The sequence below is a fragment of the Narcine bancroftii genome, chromosome 11, assembly GCF_036971445.1.
Source record: "Narcine bancroftii isolate sNarBan1 chromosome 11, sNarBan1.hap1, whole genome shotgun sequence".
Taxonomy (NCBI): domain Eukaryota; kingdom Metazoa; phylum Chordata; class Chondrichthyes; order Torpediniformes; family Narcinidae; genus Narcine; species Narcine bancroftii.
Genome location: NC_091479.1, coordinates 92,523,646 through 92,547,363, shown reverse-complemented (window position 1 = coordinate 92,547,363; position 23,718 = coordinate 92,523,646). Strand labels below are relative to the sequence as shown.

General features: G+C 39.2%; 1 protein-coding gene across 8 annotated transcripts in view; it reads right to left on the bottom strand.

Moving 5' to 3' along the window:
* lrriq1 (leucine-rich repeats and IQ motif containing 1) overlaps nucleotides 1–23,718 on the bottom strand; it is a 129,731-nt gene that overhangs the window by 101,870 nt on the left and 4,143 nt on the right. For 5 of the 8 annotated variants that reach the window (XR_011346723.1, XM_069904042.1, XM_069904046.1 and 2 more), the window contains exons 2-9: nucleotides 22,899–22,997; nucleotides 20,657–20,791; nucleotides 20,462–20,567; nucleotides 19,544–19,641; nucleotides 13,303–13,420; nucleotides 10,820–11,046; nucleotides 8,301–8,375; nucleotides 4,989–6,209 (exon numbers count right to left, since the gene is read on the bottom strand). Coding sequence is in view for 7 of the 8 variants with exons in the window: in XM_069904042.1 (XP_069760143.1) it covers nucleotides 4,989–6,209; nucleotides 8,301–8,375; nucleotides 10,820–11,046; nucleotides 13,303–13,420; nucleotides 19,544–19,641; nucleotides 20,462–20,567; nucleotides 20,657–20,791; nucleotides 22,899–22,958 (2,040 nt within the window). In the remaining variant the exon portion in view is untranslated. The remainder of the gene's footprint in view (nucleotides 1–4,988; nucleotides 6,210–8,300; nucleotides 8,376–10,819; nucleotides 11,047–13,302; nucleotides 13,421–19,543; nucleotides 19,642–20,461; nucleotides 20,568–20,656; nucleotides 20,792–22,898; nucleotides 22,998–23,718) is intronic. The other 3 variants (XM_069904045.1, XM_069904044.1, XM_069904048.1) reach the window with 2 other exon arrangements.

Genomic DNA, 23,718 nt, shown 5'->3' with positions numbered 1-23,718 from the left:
TCCATGGTACAGCATAGGAACAGGCACTTTTACCACATGTCTGAACAGCATCTGATGTCCAAATCAAGCAAAAAATCTGTTTTTACTCCCTTAACCTATGAGTATACTCCATCCGCTTCATGTGTGTTTCTAGAAGCCTCTTAAACACTACATTTTAAAGCAGCAGGCAGGGGACACCTGATGGCTTTTTTAATACTGGAAAAAATGCTACAGATGCATTTTTAGGTTATGTTCAAGATCAAAAATTTGGCTCAGAGGTGGGACCTACAAATTTTGATCAGGGAGAAGTCAGAACCCTACAATTGATGATAAAGACTCCGGAGTTTGAGTCAGATCAAGAAGGAGTGACAAGGGTAAGTGAGGGCTGTAGAAAGGGTGTGCACAGTTTGACATTCTGAGTGCACCTGAGGCAACATCTGGATTTGGCCTGAAGAAGAACACATCAGGGCACCATTGAGGGGTGCCTGTCCAAGCATTATGACAATGACGAGGATGCTTGCATTGGATTAACCAGCATTTATGATTTTTACACATAAATAATGGAAAATCCTGTAAAAATAATTTACATACTCATGTCCAGAGTGGTGATTTACTTAGGAAGCACATTTACACCGACTTCCTCTGTTCTCAGAGGGTAAACATCATATTCATGAGCCCATCTTCTTACGGAGTGTCTGCAAGTAAATTTAAACTGCAGACAGTCAATAAAAATATCTCGGGGTCCAGGAAGAAAAATGATGGGATCGAATTTAGCAAATAAATTCCGTCATGACATTTTTACATTGCCAGCGGAGTGAAAAATTTACACAAATTTTCTGCTTCTCAGCAGCTGTGTAAAACTCATTATTGTTAATTAACTGTCGCTGTCAAGATCAGCACATATTGGATTAACAGTTTTAATAAACTGGATCCACTTATTGAAGGATATAAAAATCAACCCTGAAATTGACTAATAAAGTCAAAGATGAGTGCAAGTTCAATTCACAATCTGCAGAATTTGCCATATTTGGCTAGATATTCAGTACAACTGGCATGAGAACATTGGAGATTGGAGAAGGGAGGGTCAAATATTTTGTTTGCTCCCTTCAGATTATCAGATAATACTGTAGGATATCCATACATACATGCATTGTTAAGACAGAATATGATAATTTAGGATCAGATGCAATAATTCTCACCAAGAGAGAGTGATTCCATAGAACATTACAGCTCAGAAACAAGCCCTTTCGGCCCTTCCAGGCTATGATGAATCATTTGTTGCCTAGTCCCACTGACCTACATCCAGTCCATGGCCCTTAATACTCCTCCCATCCATGTAATGTCCAAACTCTTCTTAAATGTTAAAATTGACTCCACATTCGCCACTTCAGCTGGCAGCTCGCTCCACACCCACATCACTCACTGAGTGAAAAAAATTCCCCTTCATGTTCCCCCTAAACCTTTCCCCTTTCCCCATGTCCTTTGGTCATCTCACCTACCCTCAATGGAAAAAGCCTCTCTGGATTTATTTTGTCTACCCCCTCATAATTTTAAATACCTCTATCAAATCTCCTCTCATTCTTCTATGCTCTGTAACTCAGTTTCTGAAATCTGGGCAAAATTCTAGTAAATCTTCTCTGCATTCTTTCTATCTTTTTGATATCTTTCCTATAGTTAGTTGATGAAAATTGCACACAATACTCCAAATTTTGCCTCACCAATGACTGATACAACTTTAAAATAACACTTCAACTACTGTACTCAATAATTTGATTTATGAAGGCCAATATGCCAAAAGCTCTCTTTACAACCCTACCTGTGAGCTATGTATCTATATTCCCAGATCCCCTCATTCTACCGCACTCTTCAGTGCCTTACCAGTTATCATGTATGTCCTTTCTTGGTTTGTTCTTCCAAAATGCAACACCTTACATTTGTCTGCATTAAATCCATCTGCCATTTTTCAGCCTATTTTTCATACTGGTCCAGACCCTTTGTAAGCTTTAAAAACCTTCTTTGCTGTCCACAACACCTCATCTGCAAACGTGCTGAGCTAATTTACCACATTACCATACAGATCATCGATATAGATGACAAACCTTAACGGTCTCAGCACTGAACACTGAGGCACCCTAATGTGGCTATCCAAATAATTGTATATCCGACCTCTGAGAACTCCTTCCAATAATTTACCTACTACTGACGTCAGGCTTACCACCCTACAATTTCCAGGGTTATTTTTGGAGCCTTTTTAAACAGAACAACATAAACTACCCTCCAATATTCTGGCACCACACTTGTGGCTAAGGACAATTTAAATATTTCTGCCAGATCCCGTGCAATTTCTACACTAGCCTCCCTCAAGGTCTGAGGGAATATCTTGTTAGGCTCTCGGGATTTTTCCCACGCTTATTTCCTTTAAGACAGTAAGCACTTCCTCCTCTTTAATCTGTATAGGGTGCATGACCTCATTGCTTGTTTTTCTTACTTCCTATGATACTATGCCCATTTCTTGAGTGAATAATGATGAAACATTTTTTTCAAATCTACACTATCTCCTTTGGATTCATACAAAGCCAACCACTCTGATCTTCAATTGGACCAATTTTGTCCCTTACTATCCTTTTGCTCCTAATATATTTGTAGAAGTCCTTAGGATTTTCCTTCATGTTGCCTGTCAAAGCAACCTCATCTTCTTTTAGCCTTCATGATTTTTCATGAGGGTATTCTTTCATTTTTTTTTTTATATACTCCTCATGTAACTCATTTGCTCCATGTTGCCTATACCTGCTAACCTTGCCTTTAATGTTGAGAGGATCATACAAACTTTGTACTTTCAAAATTGCACCTTTGAAAGTCCTCCACTTACCTCGCACATCCTTGCCTGAAAACACCTTATCTGAATCCATGTATTCTGGATCCTTTCTCATTTCCTCAAAATTGGCCTCTCTCCAATTTAGAATCTCACCCCGAGGCCCAGACCTATCCTTCTCCATAATTAACTTGAAACTAATGGCATTTTGATCACTGGACCCAAAATGTTCCCCTGCACATACTTCTGTTTCCTGATGTCTCCTTCCTAAATAGATCCATTATTGCACTCTCTCTATTTGGTACCTCTATATATTGACGAACTCCAAACCATCCAGCTCTTTTACTGTACGAGAGATCCAGTAAATATGTGGAAAATTAAAACCTTCTACTATCGTAACATTAGGTTTCCTGCAGCTGTCTGCTATCTCTTTACAGATTTGCTCCTCCCATTCTCATCGAGTATTGGGCAGTCTATAATACAACCGCGTAAGTGTGGTCACACCTTTCCTGTTCATCAGCTCTACTCACATAGCCTCAGTAGACAAGCCCTCTGGTCTGTCCTGCCTGAGCTCAGCTGTGATATTTTCCCTGATGAGCAACACCACTCCTCCCCTTTCATCCCCACCCAGTTTTCTCACATCTAAACCAACATAAGCCCAGAACATTGAGCTGCCTCTCCTTCAACTAAGTTTAACTAATGGCCATAATGTCTAATTCCAAGTGCCGATCCAGACTCTAAACTATCCATCTTTCCTACGATACTCCTTGAACTGAAATAGATGCACATTTCCCCCACGTACAACCCATCGACTTCTAACTGTGCATGTAATTTTTTTACATATTTTCACTCCTCTATCTGCTCTGGCACTCAGGTTTCCATTCCACTGCAAATTTAGTTTAACCCAACAGAGCAGCATTAGATAATCTTTCCACAAAGATATTAGACCCACTCCAGTTCAGATGAAAACCAACCTGTCAGAACATGTCCCACCTTCCGTGGAAGAGAGGCCAATGATCCAGAAACCTGAAGCCCTCCCTCCTGCGCCATGTCTTTAGCCACGTGTTAAGCTGCATTATCCTCCTATTCCTAATGTCCCTAGCATGTGGCATGCATAGCAACTCTGAGATCACAACCCTGGTAGTCCTTTCCTTCAATTGAACATCTAACTCCCTGAACTATCCTTGCAGGACCTCATCACCCTTCCTACCCACGTCATTGGTCCACATATGGACCAAAATGTCTGGCAGCTTACCCTCCCTCCTGAAAATGCTGTGAACTTGATCTGAGCTATCTCAGTCCCTGGCACCAGGGAGGCAACATACCATCCAGTGTATTCGTTCTCTTCCACAGAACCTCTTATCTGTCCCCTTAACTATGGAATCACCTATTACCTCTTCTCCTCCCTTCCCTTCTTAGCCACAGGACCAGACTTCGTGTCAGAGACCTGATCACTGTAGATTGTTTCACCCCCCCCACCAACAATATCCAAAATGGTATTCTTATAATTGAGGGGAATGGCCCTGCACTGCCTGTCTGTTCCCTTTCCCCCTCCTGATTGTCATGCATCTACCTTTCTCCTGCCACCCCAAGTCTGATAGTGTTCTTGTAACTCGTGTCTATCACCCCCTCTGCTCCATCTCCTCAATTTGGCTTGTCAGGAGCTGCAGCTGGATGTTCTTCTCGCAGATGAAATCATCAGGGATAGTGATAGCTTCCCTGACGACCCACATTCTGCAAGAGGAGCATTCCCCTGCCTTGGCTGCTATTCCCACTTTTCATGACTAGAGGAAAAAAAATGATAACCAAAACCTGCCCTTACCCGTGACAACCTGCTGAATTATTTTTGTTCTTTGAATAGGGGTGGCCCTTTCTTACTTCAACTTCTACAATCCGTCACTTCTTATCTGTTCTCGCCGAAGCCTTACTACTCTGACTCGGCCCACTCCAACAATGGCTACTCCCTCAATGTCAATTTACTTTTTTTTTAAATGGTCCATTCGATAGCTCCTAGACTTGACACATTAAGATTAAAAATAACAAAATAGGAACGTGTGAAATCAGAGGCTCGTTTCATAGACAGTTGAGCTTTGAGTTTTCTAACAATATGCAGTACAAGACTAAGAAAGTGAAAAGGTGAATAAAAATGTCTTACTAAAATTACTCAAAGTAATCAACAATTAAAAAAAAAGTAAACCTGCTGAAGTGAGGTCCAAACACTTGAGTGCAGTATTGCTTCAGGATTTAGAGCAGGTAGCCTGCTGATGGAATTATTTCGAAGTCTTATCTCTGGCTTCACATTTTTTCTCTCATTTTCTCTGGAAATTTTGGACCAAGGAGTACAGACTTTCATCCAATTTAATCTCTTTTGCTCAACGTTATCAAGAACAAGCCCTCTGGTGAAAGTGTTTTCAAGAGTAATATCCATGTTTTCAATCACTTTGCAAGGATCAATCCAGGCATCATCTTGTATCTTATTGCTATTAGTGGTTAAAACAGATTGATCACCACCTGAGGGTTTGCCAGGAAATGCGTCTGCAACTTCACAAGGAATGATTACTTTCATTATGTTGCTTGTAGGTGTTGTGACATTTGATTCAATGGCAGGTGTATTCTCTGCCTTACCTTCCACTGTCTCTTCAGCAGGAATTCTCTTTTTCACATTTTCACCCGTGTCTCTTCCAATTATACACTGATCTTCAATCCTACTGGAATTTAGGGGAGAGTTCCCAGGTATATTATTAGGCAAACATACATGTTCATTCAAAGAAATGAGCATGCTGTCCATACTATTGCAATTTTTAATGCTGAAATCTGCATCAACTTCTTCAATCATCTGGAGCACAACTTCCTTCTCAGACTTTCCCTCTGTTAGCTCTAATCTCCCCGTGTTCTTTTTCAATTCCAGAAACTTACTTTCTTCTGCTTCCTTTTGTCCTTTTTTCTTATTTTTTGCCAGCTGTCTTTGTTTCTCCTCTTCCTCCAGTTTCTGTAGATTTTCCAGTTTCACTCGTCTTTCTTTTTCTAACCTCTGTCGCTCTTGTTCTTTTTTCTTTTCATACTCAATCTGTCTTTGCTTCTGTTCTTCCCTTTGTAGCCGTACACTTTCTTCTCGCTTTCTTCTTTCCTCCTTTTCAACACGATTTTGTGCTGCAAGTTTCCTTTTAATTTTTTCTTCAAATTCTTTCCTTTCTTGTGCCATCTTTAGGTGCAGGTCTTTTGTTCTCATCCTTTCATCCCGTTTCTCCTTCAATACAGATGCATACTCTTTAAGAATTAAATACGTCCGGAATCTTGCCTGAATCGTCGTTGCTGCTCTGCAGTACAGCTCTTCTACCCGCTTCCTTTCCTTTTCTTGCTGTTTTTCAAAGATTTGCCGCTCTTCATCCAGTTTAAGTTGCATTGATTGTATTAATGCCTAGAAATTCAAAACATCATGTAAATACACAAAATTGCTGGAGAAACATAGGGTCCATAGAAGGAAAAAAGATGCATGACTGATAATTTGGGTCTGAGCTTTTCATCAAAAAGGATGGACTTTGTTTCAAAAGTAAATTATGATGTTGGTGAAAATATAATTTTACCCCACTAAAAAATAAGGCAAATCACACAGCAAAGTAGATTTCAGGTAAACAGCAAACAATGGTTGAATGACAAAAAAAAAAGCTCAAGGGATAACATCAGCTACTTTTACTCCTGTTTCTGATGTTCTAGTCCAAAACCAAGGTTAATTTTATTGTCATATAATAATACATTAACAAAGTAACTTTTGGCTGCCATTTCTATTGCCCTGCATCCAACAATATGAGAGAAAGAGAAGCAAAAGCTTTCCTTCAGAGACCCTGTGCCTGTGGATTCTCCTCCAGCCGCTCCCTCAGCTACAGCAGCTGCATAGACTCCTGTTCAATTCATTGACAACCCGCACTCCAGATCCAAAAGTCCAATATGATCAGGAAGGGTTCAGTCCTTTGGAACCCCTTCCTACCTTCAGCACCCTCTCGAATTCTGGCTCTGGGACCTGGCCCCATGAGTCATGTCCAGCTGCCTGCACGGTTCCCCTGACCGTAGGTTGCTTGCAGCCTGTGTGAGAACCTCAGCTGCTGAGTCCCTCACTGGTCTGCTGCTGTAGTCACCTTACCTGTAGGGTCCTTCAGCTGCCGGGCCCTTTGCTGATCCACTGCTGTGGTCACCATCCTATTGGGTCATCTACTCTGCTTCTTCTTCTCAATTGAGGGGGCGGGGGGGTTCTCCCTATTTCTGGTGCCCAGTGCCTGCCTGCTGCTCCTCCAGAGTCTGAAACCCATCATGGCCGCTGGCCAGCACACGTGCTACCATCTTGGGCACAGACATGACATTTGCAGAATTTTACTTACAAACACTGTCGATTTCTTTAACAGGCCATTTAAAGCCTCGATGGAGCATCAGGACCAGGCAGTTAAAAATCTTCAGAGCAGTGCTATGTCTCAACTCTCCCAAGCCTGCACCAGTTTCAGTACGGGCATTACAGCAGCTATGGCATCAACACCATTTAGCAGAACATCAGCAAAAACCACCATTCGACTATTACATATTTTTTTTTAAAAATCAGAACATGGGGATAAATGTTGGACAAAGTAACTGATTGCCACAATTTTTCTGAAAGAGAACATATGTTTCTTCTCAGTTACTGTATGCCCAGTGCAGTGATAAATTAATGAGAAAATAGTAGTGAAGAGAGCTGCCCATGTGGGAGAACTGAATGATATCACTGACTTTATGGTAATAGTGATCCTGATTTTGGTTGATGGCGTTGAGAATCAAGATATATAACAGATGAAGGAAACGCAGTCAGTTCAGATCATTTTTAATTTATGATGAGATCAGGCAGTTTTCAGATCTATGACGAGAAGCAGAAGAGTATGCTGTGGTTAGCTGTATCAAAGGCTGAAGGCGAGTCAAATTGTTAAAGAAAAATGGTTCATCAAAGGGTGCAATTCATCAAGAGATGTAATTCCTAACTTAGCTGGATGGCAGCATAATGGAGTTGAAGGGCTGAGACCTCTTTCAGAGATGGGCACCAATGGGTGGAGACAGATGATGCCATGAGGCTGAAGAGGATGGAATGGTTGGCAGTGAAGTGGAAGTTTGCAGTGAGAGAAACAGAGAGCCAGACAATATAGTGGATCAAGGCAATTTTTGAGGGAAATTTAAATCTTCATGGATTATTTCTGAATGATTTGAAACATTTAACTCTAGTAACATAGCCCCACATTACAGTGGTTCAGGTGACAAAAATTTGCCCTTATGCACAAATGACTGACAAAATATTGGAGAAACAGAATAAAAATGTGCTCTCAGTCAATTTATGAGGGAAAAGGACAACGTTAACACAAAATGCAAAAGAAATATTGTCAACAGCTTTTGTAACAGAAAAAAAATCACAATATGCAGTTTTCTACAAACTTAACTCTACCATAACATGGTGTATTGTAAATTTGCAACACGATACGCGATTCCAAACATTCCTCACCTCGTGATGCTTCAATTCTTTTTCCAAAGCCTCCTGGTCCTGTCTGATTTTCTCTTCTAGTGTAGCCTGCTCTTGCTGCATGAAGTACAGTTGTAATGCATTACATGACAGGCAAATTGTAGTTACGTAATACCACTATTGTACTCTTACATTCGAAAGACTAGCCATTTTCAACCAACTTCAGCCTGACGTACCAATAAGATAAATAATCTTACATCCTCCAGAGCCAAATTTCAGCTAATTTATTTCACTGCTTGTAACATGAAGAAATTGATAAAAGCATTGGGAAAGGCTAAATCTCAAAATAATTTTTAAAATAATTCCAGAACTTTTGATTTTCAACATCGCCGTCAATTGCTCCTCTCCTTGTAGTACTTTTCTGTCCAATGGATGAAATGTAATATCTGCCCTTTTATCTACTTGCATATAAACCTATAATCAGGAGCAGGGCCAAGACGCTTGTAAAATCATGGATGATGTGATTATAACCTCAATTCTACATTCCTTTCTACACATGGTAACTTTTCATCCACCTGTTATCATGTATCTTATCATGCATTCATCTGTCCCTGTATTGAGAACATCTAAAGGCTCAATATCTACCGCCATTTTTTAAATTTTTTTTATTTTTCACACTATGAACCATACTGACCAAAATACACACAAACTTTTCCCTCTTGAATATACAGTGTCATTTTCTCCCCTTGTCCCCCCCTCCCCACCCACTCAACGTTCAACATATATGATACATTAAACCCATTAAACAATGTTCTCACACAATGAAAATAAACAAGAAAATTGTGTCATCTACTTTTACATACTGAGTCAGTTCATTTCATCTTAATATCTACCGTCATTTGAAGAAGTTTCAAACACAATCCTTGAAAAAAATTTCACTTCAATTTTAATTAGTCATCCATTGTTCTCAATGTTCCATAAAAAGGCACATCATCTCCAGATTCACCCTCACAAGACCCCAAAGGATCTTTCAAGTTTCATTCAAGTTCCCCCTCACTCTTTTATATTCTAATAGTTAAAAGTCCCTTGTAAGACCACCCATCATTCCAGGCATTTGTCTAGCAAACCTTCTCTGAACTATTTTCAATGCAGTAACATCCTTCTTTAAATAGGAGGCTACTTAATGTCTGATATAACTGAAGCATAACCTCCTCACTTTTGTTTTCAACTCCTCTTATAACATTCCAGAAAAATGTCCTTCAGCTCATCATGTATTTAAGGCAGAGATTAATAGGTTGTTGATTAGCCAGGGCATCAAAGGTTCAGGAGAGAAGGCAATGGGTCTGAGTGGGAAAATGGATCAGCTCAATTAAATGACAGGGCAGACTCAATGGACTGAATAACCTATTTCTCCTCCTTTGTCTTATGGTCTTATGTTCTTGAGTATAGAGCTATATTAATCTCATTTACTCAATCCATTGCCTTCTACGCATTAGCAATTAAGGTGGTCACTTAGTCTCACAATATTTAAATTAAATATTGTGAGATTACCTCCTCCACCAATCACTCTGGCACGGTGTTGCTGATTTCAACAACCTCTGGAAAAATTCCCTCTTCAAATTCCCTCTAAATTTCATGCCTTTTACCCAAAGCCTATGCACTCTAAATTTTAGATAACCCTGCTAAGAGGGAAAAGTTTCCTACTATTTACTTGACCTATAATCCTATTATTATGTACAGTATACTTATATCGGCCCTCTTTCAGCTTCCACCATACCGAGGAAAACAAACACTACCAATCCAATTTTTCCTCAGGGATACCTGGGACAGCACAGAACGAGACACAATGCTGCTCTAAAGGGTTCAAACACCCGGTCCTAATCCCGGCAGTTCGATACAGCTTTTAATGGAGCCACTGGTGTTTGTAAGTAAAATCCAGGAACCAAGATGGTGGTGCCTGTGCTTGGTAACAACCACGAGGGGCTAGTGAGGCCTCAGGAATTGAAGACTTCCTCATTGTGTCAGAGGTTTGGATCTGGAGCTCGGGTCATCAATGGATCAAACAGGGGAATGTGCGACTCCTGAGGATGCAGAACCACTGGAGTAGAATCCACAGGCACTCAGAAACATTGAAGGGCCTCTTTTGCTACTCCTTCTCTCTTATTGTGAAGGGCGCCAGGCAACATACTCTATGCTCCAGCTCATGACAACAAGTATCCCATATGCCTTTTCCCCTTAGTTTACCTGTGCTGTAACCTTATGGGATCCATGAATTTGAACGATGAGTTTCTTCTGTTCCTCAATACACTTAATCAACATCACTGTATGTTCCATCCTCATTTGTTTTCCTGAAGTGCCTCAGCTCATACTTATTATGATTAAATTTCATCTGCTTTTGCTCTGCCCTTCTTAACAACTGATCAAAAATCATCCTGGAGACTAAAGCTATCATCCTCACTCTCAACAACACAACTGATTTACTCCTCATGGATGTCCCAAGCCTGGCATTTTTTTATTTCCCCATTTTCTAGCATTTGCAATTTTGCACAGATAGTTCTTACCCGCCTCTCTTCTGTTAGTTTCTCTACTTCTTCTTCAAATTGCTGCTGTCTACTCTTGGCTCTTTCCTCTTCCTTCTCCACTTGTTTCTTCTCTTTTTCCCTCTGTTCTTTTAGCTCTATCAGCTTGATTTTCTGTCGTTTTTCTTCTTCAAGTTCCCATTGCTGAAGTGTTAGCCAGCAATGTTCCTCCACTTCTTTGCATTTGGAAGTTATAATATTTTCATCATCTGAGAGAGGCAAAATGAATATCTGTCTTGAGTGTTTTTCTCTTCAATTTTACTTTCAACTACAAACATAAAAGTCTTAAAGCCAATTCTCTCAAAGCCGAGATTCCAGAATGATAGATTGCTATGAAGTTACCATTGAATGTTTACTTTCATACCATTCAATTAATAGAAGTCCTCAGTTAAGTTTGCCTCAAGTTCCTAGCAACTTCTCATTGCAATTTATTTGAACAACTAATTAAAAAAAGGCAGATGCAAGGAATCCATAAAATAAGAATACTGGAAAGAAATTGCAGGCCTAGGTGTAAAATAAAACAATGACTCTACATTTGAAATTAGATTTTTGTCAGCCCAGAAAGGAAGATAATGATTTCCAATAAATAGGAATTACTAAACAAATATTGAGGTAAAGTGTCAAAGTATCAGCACTTGGTACTGGAGAAATGAATTAAAAATAAACATCTGGTAATAATTAAAAAAAGATTATCTCCAAGGAGCAATTAAGAAAGCATAGTGATATGAATGTTCTCTGCCTTTGTGATAATTTCATGACTGCTGACCCAATCATCTCCCTTAATATAAATGTGGGTCATAAAACAACCAACATTTCACATTTCTCTTGCATATTTGGATTAACAAAAAATGTCTCTCGAAGTTTTACACAATAAGCTTTAGCTTAATTTCACCACAAATCTCATTAAAAAAACCCAAAGGAACTTACTAAAGAATGGAAGCAGTTGATAATGGTTAGCAATAATGACGGTGGTCAGTAGCAAATGGTAAACCACAAGGTTCTGAGCCAAGTACCACAATGATTGCAATTCAATAAATAAAATTAAAACATCAATAATAAATCAAAGTGGGTGTGAATGGTGCAAAGATAATTAAAAAAACATTTAATTACAGTCAAGACAACATACAGCACAGAAACAGATCATTCAACCAATTGAGCCCAAGATAATTATAGTAATCCTTCCAGAATCCCATTTAGTATTATTCTACCTATTTTCTCTCCAACTACCTACTACGGACAAGTTACAGTGGTCAATTAACCAACCAATCAACAAGCCCATCAAAAGGGCAACAGGGTTAACATCACAGTTAGCGCATCACTAACAAAGTGCCAGCAACCCAGGTTTGAATTTAGATCAGATTTCAGATTTATTGTCAAGAGTACAGATATGACATCACATAAAACCCTGAGATTTTTTTTTCCCTGTGGACGAAGCAGAATTACCACTTATAGGTAGTGCAAAATCTGTACATAAAAGAAGAACTGATTGAGTTTGTCATTGAGGAATCTGATGGTGGAAGGGAAGCAGCTATTCCTGAACTTGGTGGTGCATGTCTTGTGGCACTGACACCTCTTTCCTGATTGCAGCAGTGAGCACAGTGCTGGGTGATGTGAATCCTTCATGATTGCTGCAGATCTCTGATGGCAGCATTTCCTGTAGATGTTTTCAATAGTGGGGAGGGTTTTGCCTGTGATGTCCTGGGCTGTGTCCACTATCTTTTGGAGGGCTTTACTCTGAGGGGTATTGGTGTCCCCATACCAGGCCATGATGCAGCCAGTCAGCACACTTTCCACCACATATCTATAGAAATTTGCCAGGATTTCTGCTGTAATACCAAACCTCAGCGCTCTCTGTAAGGAGTTTGTACATTTTCTCCATGTCTCCGGGGGTTTCCTCCACATGTTTCCTCCCACTTTGAAAACATATGGGGGTTGTAGATTAATTCGGTAATTGGGCAGCATGGGCTTGTGGGCTGGAAGGGCTTGTTAATGTGCTGTATGTCTAAATATAAAAAAAATATTTGGGGTGTTAGAAGAAACTGAAAACCAGGAACAAATCCATACAGTCACATGGATAATATGCAAATCCACACAGACAGAACTAAACCTGAGTCCTGGCTTTGTGGGACAATGGGTCTTAGAACTGTGCTACCCCTTCTTTTGTTCTTTTATATATACACTACTCAACTTCTTTCATGAAAACATGGTTGCAAAATGCTTTATAAATCTTTATGGTTGGAAGCCATAATATAAATGCCAGCACTTCTTTCTTTTTATTACACTTACCATTCATTTGAGAATTTGTGTGAGCTTTTTTTTCTTTCAAATGATATTCAGACTAGCAATAAAAATTACATCTCAACATACCCAGAAAATTACTCCATGGAATCATGTTTCAATATCTACCCAAGTCATAATAAATCAATGTTACAAAGTATGAAACCATGAAATATGTATGAATTTACCTGAAATTCTCTCATCCTCTAGAGGCTGATCAGTTGTCTCTATCTGAAAATTAGACTTTATGCTCTTTTGAGATTCTGCATCATTTCTTTGTTCTCCCTCTTCTATTTGGGCTAATATCTAAAGAAATCAATTAAAAATGTCAATTTGTTTGCTGTCAAACCATAAATCAAAACATGCTGCAGATCATAATGTATTACTATATTTTTGTAGCATAATCAGGTCTCAGCCAAAATGCCAAGCAAGTACCTCATTACGATATTCCCCGACTGCCAATATTACACACAATAATCCTGGAGACATTCCCAACCCATTTTATTTTCAGCAATACAAACTATTTTCTTGAAGACATTTTTCCTGCATCTCTAACTATATCCACAGTTCCCATCTTTAACAACAGAAATAGCACAGAAAATTCCTTATTGGGGGCCACCCAATTATACTACTTCCATATTCTTCCCTTTGTTGACAACAAACTCCTGACCAAGCATATCACATACTCACGATGTCCCGACATACAAATTTTCAAAGCACAATGGTCCTGCTCTTGCATTTTTTCCCCCCAGCAAATATTGCAATTTTTTTTGGGCTAAATCTCATGTTCTTTTTCAGCAAATCTCACGCTTTTTTGGTGAAATTTCATTTGTTTGACAAATCTCATGGTCCTTTTTCAGCAAATCTTGTGTTTTTTCACCCGATTTAATTTTACAATAATATTGACTGACGATGGGAGTCCCGGAACTGAACCTCATTGTAAGTTGGTGTCGGCCTGTATTATGTACTTCCCTGGAAAATGGATTCTGCAGCGTCACATTTTTTCCAGCCCACACACCTGGCAGAAAAGTGGCAAATAACAATTCTGCCACACAAATACCAGGTAAATAAAAATAGAAAATGCTGTAAGCCCTCTGAAAATCAAGTACCAGCCATAATATATTTCAAGACCTGTCATTAAAAGAAATCAAATATGTTTTACATTGCAGAGATGGGGAAAATAAAAATGGAGAATGTCTGTGATAGGTGGTTGTCCAAAATCATCAATGGAATAACTGCTTCAGATACTGTCTTCTTTGGCTTGAATTCACGGACGAAGATTTATAGAGGGGTAAAATGTCCACGTCAGCTGCAGGCTCGTTTGTGGCTGACAAGTCCGACGTGGGACAGGCAGACACGGTTGCAGGGGAAAATTGGTTGGTTGGGAGTGGGTGTTGGGTTTTTCCTCCTTTGTCTTTTGTCAGTGAGGTGGGCTCTGCGGTCTTCTTCAAAGGAGGTTGCTGCCCGCCGAACTGTGAGGCACCAAGATGCACGGTTTGAGGCGATATCAGCCCACTGGCGGTGGTCAATGTGGCAAGCACCAAGAGATTTCTTTAGGCAGTCCTTGTGCCTCTTCTTTGGTGCACCTGTGTCACGGTGGCCAGTGGAGAGCTCGCCCTATAACACGATCTTGGGAAGGCGATGGTCCTCCATTCTGGAGACGTGACCTACCCAGCGCAGTTGGATCTTCAGTAGCGTGGATTCGATGTACAGATTAAAAAAAGGCTGATGATCTTCAATTACATTCTGTGTGCTCCAACACACCCAGATACAAGATGAGGTGCTGCTTCTTGAGGTTCTGCTAAAGCTAACAGGAACTTGGATTCTATTTGAACCCAGTATTTCATGAATATTGAAAGTCAGTAGAAACCAAAAAGGTATTTGAAAATTTGTAAAGTTAAGTTTATTGTCATCTGATTGTACAAATTCAACCTGACAAAACAACACATACAGTATAGCTTTTGTTTTATTTATAAAATACATAGCCCCATTGCTCTATCATTCACCAGTCAACTTCATTATGCCAAACATGGTTATAGCCTTTACATTTCCTCTAGTTTTGAAGGACAGATGATTTGTTTTTCAAAGCAAATAACACTTGTGGTTAACTAAAGGCAGAACAGAACACTACTTTCATTTAAGGTCTTCCATTCAGTAGCTTATCCACAAACCAACAAAAGTTATTCAAGACAGTAGAATGCAAGTGGTGACTAGAATGTAGTTGGAATTTTTATTGGCTTAGAGAATGATTTTAAACACAAACATTTATTATATTTGTTTTCATATAGTAGTGCTATTAAACTGTGAAAAGTTTTAAATTCACAATTGAAAAAACTCTCCACGTTTAAAGAAACATTAATAACTTCAGAATGCATGATTTATATTTCTACTGATGATAGAGGGAGAAATGTTCCAAGATTCAGTAAAGCATACAGCATTAAACACTGTTCATTGTGTCCCACACAAGAGGTGCATAAAAGAATTTCTGCATTAACTTCTAACACTGGCCAATTGACCCACTGTTATCAGGGACTGGCAAGACAAATCTCAGTTGTTTCCTGCACTGAGACTTGGCTAAAAGACAACACACTGCTATCCAATCAAACGGTTTCACCATTCGTAGACTGGATCGGAAAGCGGATTCTGGAGAAGGAGCAGGAGCTGTTTTGTTAATACTAGATGGTGCATGGACATTGGGATTATGTCGACATCTTTCTCTACTGCCTTAGAGCAAATCTCAATTAAATACAGATCCTTCCATCTACCCTGAGAGTTCTCATCAGTGATTCTTACCAGAGTTTATATCCCTCCTGATGCCGATTACAAACAGACACTTGCACAACTGCATGATACACTCAGTGAGCAAGAGACGGCCCAGCCCGATGCAGTAAAAGTCTTAATCGGCAGCTTTAACTAGGCATGTGTCAAGAAATCCCTGCTCAATTACTATTTAATTTAACCTTCTGTACCAGAGGTCCCAGCACGCATGATTATTGCTACACCAAGATAAAGAAGGCCTACCATTCTTTTCCAAGACTGCATTTTTGCATGTCAGATCACCTGGCTGTGCTCATTCTGCCTTCATACAGAAAAAGCCTCAAAAGAGAGGCTCCGGAGATCAGGACAGCTAGAAGGTGGTCCCAGGAGTCTGAAGTACGGTTACAGGACTTCTACTAGGACTAACCTGAGAATCTGAATGATTACACAAGGGCTGTCACAGACTTTATCAAAACAACTGTGGATGAGTGTGTCTCCATCAAATTGTTCAAGATTTTCCTCAACCAGAATCCCTGGACAAATAATGAAATCTGGAACCTGCTGAGAGCCAGATCAATACAGAAAATGCAGGTATGACCTGCAAAAAGCTGTTTCCAGGGAAAAGCAGAGATTCCAGATAAAAATTAAAAACAAAAGACTCCTGACAGCTGTGGCAGGGCCTAAATGCCATAAATCTTGTGCAGTAGAAGATAGCAAAGCTTCACTCCCAGAGGAATTCAATGCTCCTATGAACACAGTAACAGCAAAGAACAACCCCTCCTCACTCCCACATCCCCTGATGATCCCATCCTGTCTGTATCTGAGGATGACAAGCATGCTGCCTTTAGGAGAGTGAATCTGAGGAAAGCATCTGGACCAGACAGAGTACCTTGCTGAGTATTAAAAATCTGTGCTGACCAACTTATGAATGTATTCACATCGCACTCCAACAGGACATGGTACCCACTTTTTTCAAAAAGACGTCAATCATACCAGTGCCCAAGAAGAGTGCAGTTACTTGCCTTACTGACTATTGTCCAGTAACACTTACATCAACAATGATAGGGTTTTGAAAGTGTGAAGCATATCAGCTCCTGTCTGGGTGATGACATGGATACACTACAGTTTGCATCAGGTCTATGGCAGATGTCATCACATTGGTTCTACACAAAGCCCTGGAACACCTGGATAGTAATACTGCATTATTCAGGATGCTCTTTATCAACCACAATTCAGCATTTAACAGCATTGTCCCCTCAAAACTGATCAGTAAACTCCAAGACCTGGGACTCCACACCCCACTGTGTAATTAGATCATAGATTTCTTCACCTCCAGACCACAATGAGTGAGGAATGGTAAGAACATCTTCTCCACAATCTCCATCAGTACCAGACCACTACTAGGCTATGTTCTTCACCCCCTGCTCTACTCACTTTACACCTACAACTGTGTGGCTCGGTACAACAATAAAGCCATCTACAAATTTGTCGTGGGTATTGTAAAGAAAGGTGATGAGTTAGCATACAAGAGGGAGATTTAAAATTTGGCACCAATAACAACCTGGCACTCAATGTCACCAAAACTAGGGAATTGATTGTTGACTTCAGGAAAGAAAAAACAGTGATCATTGGGGTATAAGAGGTGGAGAGGGTGAACAAATTTAAGGTTTTGGGAGTCACTATCTTGGAGGACCTTTCTTGGACCCAACACGTTAATGGAATTGTGAAGAAAGCATGCCAACATGTCTACCACCTCAGGAGTTTCCAAACGTTTGGAATGACATCAAAACCTGGCAAATTTCTACAGATGTGTGGTGGAAAGTGTGCTGACCGGGTGCATCACAGTCTGGTATAGGAACACCAATACCCCTGAGCATAAAACTCTCTAAAAAGGTAGTAGACTCAGCCCAAGATGTCACAGACAAAACCTCCCCACTATTGAGAACATCTTCAGGGAATGCTGCCAAAGGATAGCAGCAGCAATCATCAAGGATCCATACCAGCCATCACGGTCTGTTCTCACTGCTGCCATCAGGAAAGAGGTGTAGTTGCCACAGGACTTGCACCACCAGGTTCAAGAACAACTGCTATCCCTCTGCTATCAGATTCCTCAACAATAAACTCTATCAGGGACTCCTTTAAGGACTCTTTCTTGTGCACTTTTTCTCTCTGTATTGCAATCAGTTTGTTTACATTTATTATGTACTTAGTTATTTATTTGTTTACATGTATATGCCATATACAATTTTTTTTTTGCTCTATCAGTAAGTGATAATTCTGCCTCGCCTGCAGAACAAGAATACCAGGGTTGCGATGTGATTGATGTATGTACTCTAACAAGAAATTTGAAATCTGTTACATGCTGTTTATTCCACTCAAAAACAATGCGATAACCTTGATTACAATTACTGAGTTCTTTCATGGGCGTCAATTCATATTTAACTTTGGTAAAGAATGAAAATCTTCAACCAAAACTCCTTACCCATGCAGCAGTGCACAAATATTTTCAGAACTTTTTTTTCATAAACAGAACTTAAATTTTCCAAACACAACAATTCAAGGTAACAGCTGTACCGACCTCTGTGGACAGAACCATCAGCTTCAATGGGGGCCATTAAGTAAGGACTGCACATCCAAAAAAAATCAAGTGTAGCTTATAACAGCCACATGGTTTGATTCAGATCCTCTTTGCATCCTTATGATGTTTTGAGTTCTGCCTATACCTTGAGATTAAATCAATATATAGTTAAACCCCTGATAACTGAAATTTAAGCAACTGGCAGTCTCAAGCAACTGGCACAAAAACAGGAAAATAAATTTTTAAAAGATTAAAATAAATAAGAATAAAATAACAGGTAAAATATACAAGTTTAACATTGTAAATTAAATGTTCTCTGAAGTAACACATAAACCTTTGGTGAAGATGGGCACAAATATTCAGCCAAGCAGAGTGTCTTGGTCGTGCTTTGCTCATAGCAACTGTTGAAAAAAGTTGTGCTAAACAGCAACGACGTTGCCCAGGATGAAGAGCTGGTTAATGCCGCTAACCATTGAGGTTACTCTCTTAAAGTATCTCCTAGTTCCTGCTTAATAAGAGTCACTCCAGTCAGAGGCTTTATCTGGATATTTGGGGAGGGGGGATTAATTATTTAATAATGTTATAGTTTGTCTTTCAAGCATCTTTGTGGTGGGGGGTGGTGGAACCTGCAGTTACAGAGAAGGTAAATATTTTCAAAGAATTCAACTGAAAATAAAGTAAAATGCTTTAAGGTTTATATATTCATGCAAGTGCAGTTGGTTCCGTGTAAATACAGTATAGTAATTTTGTGTTTTAAACATTGTTAGAGTAAGTCTCAAGCAACCAGAAAATACACTTATCAAGCATCTACCAGTCCCATAGGAGCCGGATACCAGGGATTTTTACTGTAGTTGGTGACAAACCGTTGGAGAATTTTGTCTTATCAATAAAAAAATGTCAAAACAGTTTATTTGGTAACTTAAATCGAAGAACTTTTCCTTTCTACTCCTAACCAATTTGAATCCTTGTTCTCAATGTTAAAATTGATATGACAAATTTCAATTGGAAATCATACAATGCTTATGCTCTACTCATTCAAAAATATCAAAGTATCTTCAGATTTTAATAAAAATGAAAGCAAATTTGGAATTTACCTTCTCCTTCAGCTTTAACTGGTCCTCACCAAATTCAGAAGCCAGCTCCATCAATATTTCTGATCCAGGACAATTCTTCTGCACAGGATTATCAACATCTGTGAAAACAAAGAACAATACAAGTACAGCTCATATTCCATATTAAAATGGGCTCTTTAAAATAATATGGAAATGAACAATGGAAGCAAAGATTCTGAGGCATAAAATACTGAGCTCAGTAAAAATAATTTGGACTTGTGAAGGAAATAGTTTTGTATGAAAAGGTGTATTATTTTAACTTAATTATTTATAAACTAGAACTGACGAATACAAATCTCTTGTACATTCTTGCAGCCTTCATAAATTGACACATCGTCTAACATGAAAGACTCAAATTCAAGGCCCCTTCACATTTGCAAGTGATCCCAGGAATCAAACGGCAATCGGCTTTTAAAGTGCCAAGTGTAAAAGCAAAATCAGCTCAACACCAGCGTCAGATGATATCATTTCACGCTGGGGATTGACTGCCTCTAACCCTAGTACAAACCCAAATCAGGCTTCATGATTGACAATTCATTCAATTTTCCACCCACAAGCCCTCCACACACCTTTTATTAAAATTAAATAAACCAACATCTCTCCAGGTCCCTATTAGGGCTCTGATATTCTAGATCCTCACCCCAGATCCGAAACAGGCCTTCAGACTACTTTTCATTACTGAATTTAGCACTACATGACCATGGAGTGACGAGCACAATTTTACTGAGCATATGAATTTCCAGAGCAACGTTTCCAACATCTGTTCTTACTCTTCAAACTATAATACCAACAGTTCAACTAAGCATCCTTGGAAGAATACTAATTATAAAAAAATCTTTCATAACAGTATCATTCAATTTTCAGACAACAGATCTAACAACCTTGCATAAATGTACTTACACTCAGGTTGCTCCAAATTCTGGAGAATCAGCTTTTCCACAGCTTCACTTCTTTGTTTAATTTGTTCCAAGTAGCAAATGACAGATGTGGGTAAGTCATCTGCATCCTAAAAAAAATTAACTCTAAGATCAAATACAATTATTTCAATGCTTAATCCTCTTGGAATGCAATTTTATGACAAATTTAAGAGCTCACAGGTTCTGATTCGTTGAGTATATCCTCTTCCAATTCCTCCTCCTTGGATTCCTCTATTTCTGATGAGGAAATCTGGATTTTGCTTAATTCAGCCTCAATGGCTTCTTCAAGCAGTTTGTCTTCATCCATCATTTCCTATTACAATTATATACCTCAGTAGCTGAACATTTTATCGTAAAGAAAGTGACAACATAGTGTAACATCAGCACACAAATTCACAGTGAACTTTGGTGGGTCTTCAAAGCAAGGGCACATTTACAGATGTTATTGTACAGTAAAACAAAGTCTGTTACCCAAACAATGAATTTACAACAAAATAATGAAGACAACAAAAGCTGAAAAGAAACTGAATATACTCCAGTAATAAAAACGGTGTACTCTGACAGATTCACATAACACAAAAGAAAATTTCAGAAGTTTGTGATCATTAATTTCTATAATAGTTGATTGTAAAGAACAAAGCTGAACTGGTCCTGAGCTGAGAGGACATTAAGTATTAGGTCAAGAACACAGAATAAAACTGCAGATGAAGAAATGTTAGTACTATGATTGCACATACTGAAAAGATCAAATATGGATCAAGCAAATGAAAAATAATGTGGCAAGTTAGAAAATAGCATAGAAATTAAATATTTAGTCTATTTAGGAAGAATTTAAAAAAAGTAATTGCCCGTGAGTCTGACGTCTGTGGTGGGCAAGTTGATGGAAAGTGTTCTGAGGGATGGTAATTACAAATATTTGGAGGTACAGGGAAGATAGGGAGTAATCAGCATGGTTTTGTCAGGGGTAGATCATGCTTGACAAATCTGATGAGTTTTTCGAGGGGGTTACAAAAAAAGGTTGATGAAGGGAAAGCTGTGGATGTTGTCTATTTAGACTTTAGTAAAGCTTTTGACAAAGTTCCCCACAAGAGGTTAAGAAAAAAGGTGGAGGCATTAGGTATAAATAAGGAGGTAGTGAAATGGATTCAGAAATGGTTGGATGGGAGGTGTCAGAGAGTAGTGGTAGAAAATTGTGTGTCCAATTGGAGGCCGGTGACTAGTGGAGTTCCTCAGGGATCGGTCCTGGGTCTACTATTGTTTGTTATATATATTAACGATCTGGAATTAGGGGTGGAGAGTTGGGTAAGCAAGATTGCGGATGATACAAAGATTGGTGGTGTTGTGGACAGTGAGGAAGATTACTGCAGATTAAAAGGTGATTTAGGAAGGCTGGAGGTGTGGGCTGAGAATTGGCTGATGGAATTTAATACAGATAAATGTGAGGTGTTACATTTTGGAAAGGCAAATCAAAATAGGTCATATGCATTAAATGGTAGGCTATTAAGATGTGCAGAGCAACAAAGGGATTTAGGAGTGATGGTAAATAGTACCCTCAAGGCTGATACTCAGGTAGATGGTGTGGTGAAGAAGGCATTTGGAATGTTGGCCTTCATAAATCGGAGTATTGAATTCAAGAGTAGGGAGGTTATGATTAAATTGTACAAGGCATTGGTGAGGCCAAATTTGGAGTACTGTGTACAGTTTTGGTCACCAAATTATAGGAAAGATATAAACAAAATAGAGAGTGCAGAGAAGGTTCACGAGAATGTTGACAGGATTTCAAGGTTTGAGTTACAGGGAAAGATTGTGCAGACTGGGGCTTTTTTCTCTGGAGCGTAGAAGATTGAGGGGAGACTTGATAGAGCTGTTTAAGATTTTAAAAGGGACAGACAGAGTAAATGTGGATAGGCTTTTTCAATTAAGAGTGGGGGAGATTCAAACTAGAGGGCATGGTTTAAGGTTGAAGGGGGAGAATTATAAGGGGAACATGAGGGGAAATTTCTTTACGCAAAGGGTGGTAGGGATGTGGAATGAGCTTCCGGCAGACATGGTCGAGGCGGGATCATTGGTTACATTTAAGGATAGACTGGAGTTACATAGAGAGGAGAGAACTAGAGGGGTATGGACCGGGTGCTGGTCAGTGGGACTAGGAGGATGGTGATTTGTTACGGCATGGACTAGTAAGGCCAAACTGGCCTGTTCTATGCTGTAAGTGGTTATATGGTTAAAAATTGTAGCTCACAGTTAATGAGGAGCTGAAAGGCAATTCTTTTAATAAAGGCACTTGGGAGATTAGACACTGAATGCAGGTAAAGATTAGGCACTGAATGCAGGTAAAAATTAGGCACTGAATGCAGGTAAAAATTAGGCACTGAATGCAGGTAAAGATTAGGCACTGAATACAAGAATATGACCAGTACCAAAGGACATGTAATCCAATGTTTTGAAAGAGTTGAAGATGTTGGCGGCACCTGGTTCATTGATTATCATCTCCCAGAATTCCATGAACTAAGAACATGCTAATGAACACAGATAAAAAGTAAATTTGTAATTTACAGGTTAGGAAGCTGTAACTAATGGTGAACCACATGATTCAAATGTTGAGCCTCAAGCTATTTTCATCTTGCATCGTTGCTTTGGAAACTACACTTTGTCTCCCTCATCCAAGTTTATAATCATGCAAAGGCAGGAATGTGAATTATAAGAAACAGGCAGAGAAGATATAATAAAATGCAAGATGATATGGTCAGGCTCAGTGAATGGACAGTAACATTGAAAATGGAATATATTAGTCACTACATAGAATTTTTTTTTTAAATGCTGCAGGAGCACCAGAGGCAAATCCAGAGACACCCAGTATCTTTTGAATGGACTCTTTTTTGCTACCCTTTCTCTCTTATTGCAAGGGGCATTGAGCCATACTAATGGCAACTCTTTGTCTGCCTTACTGCAAGAAAAAATAAGTTTTTTGTAATATTACATTTTCTGCATTATTACATGACAATAAGGGAATCTTGACGGAATAGTATTGGTTTTCAGAGGTATCTGTGTACATGAAATACTGAGAGTTAATATGGAGGTATGGCAAACAAATAGGAAGGCAAATGGTATTATTGCTATTATAAGAGGTTTTGAGATGATGGTAACATTGCACTTGGAATAATGTGAAGACTCTTGCTTCCCTATCTAAAAAGTGCATGTTTACCACACTGAATCCTGAACGATATCTGATTTGAGGAA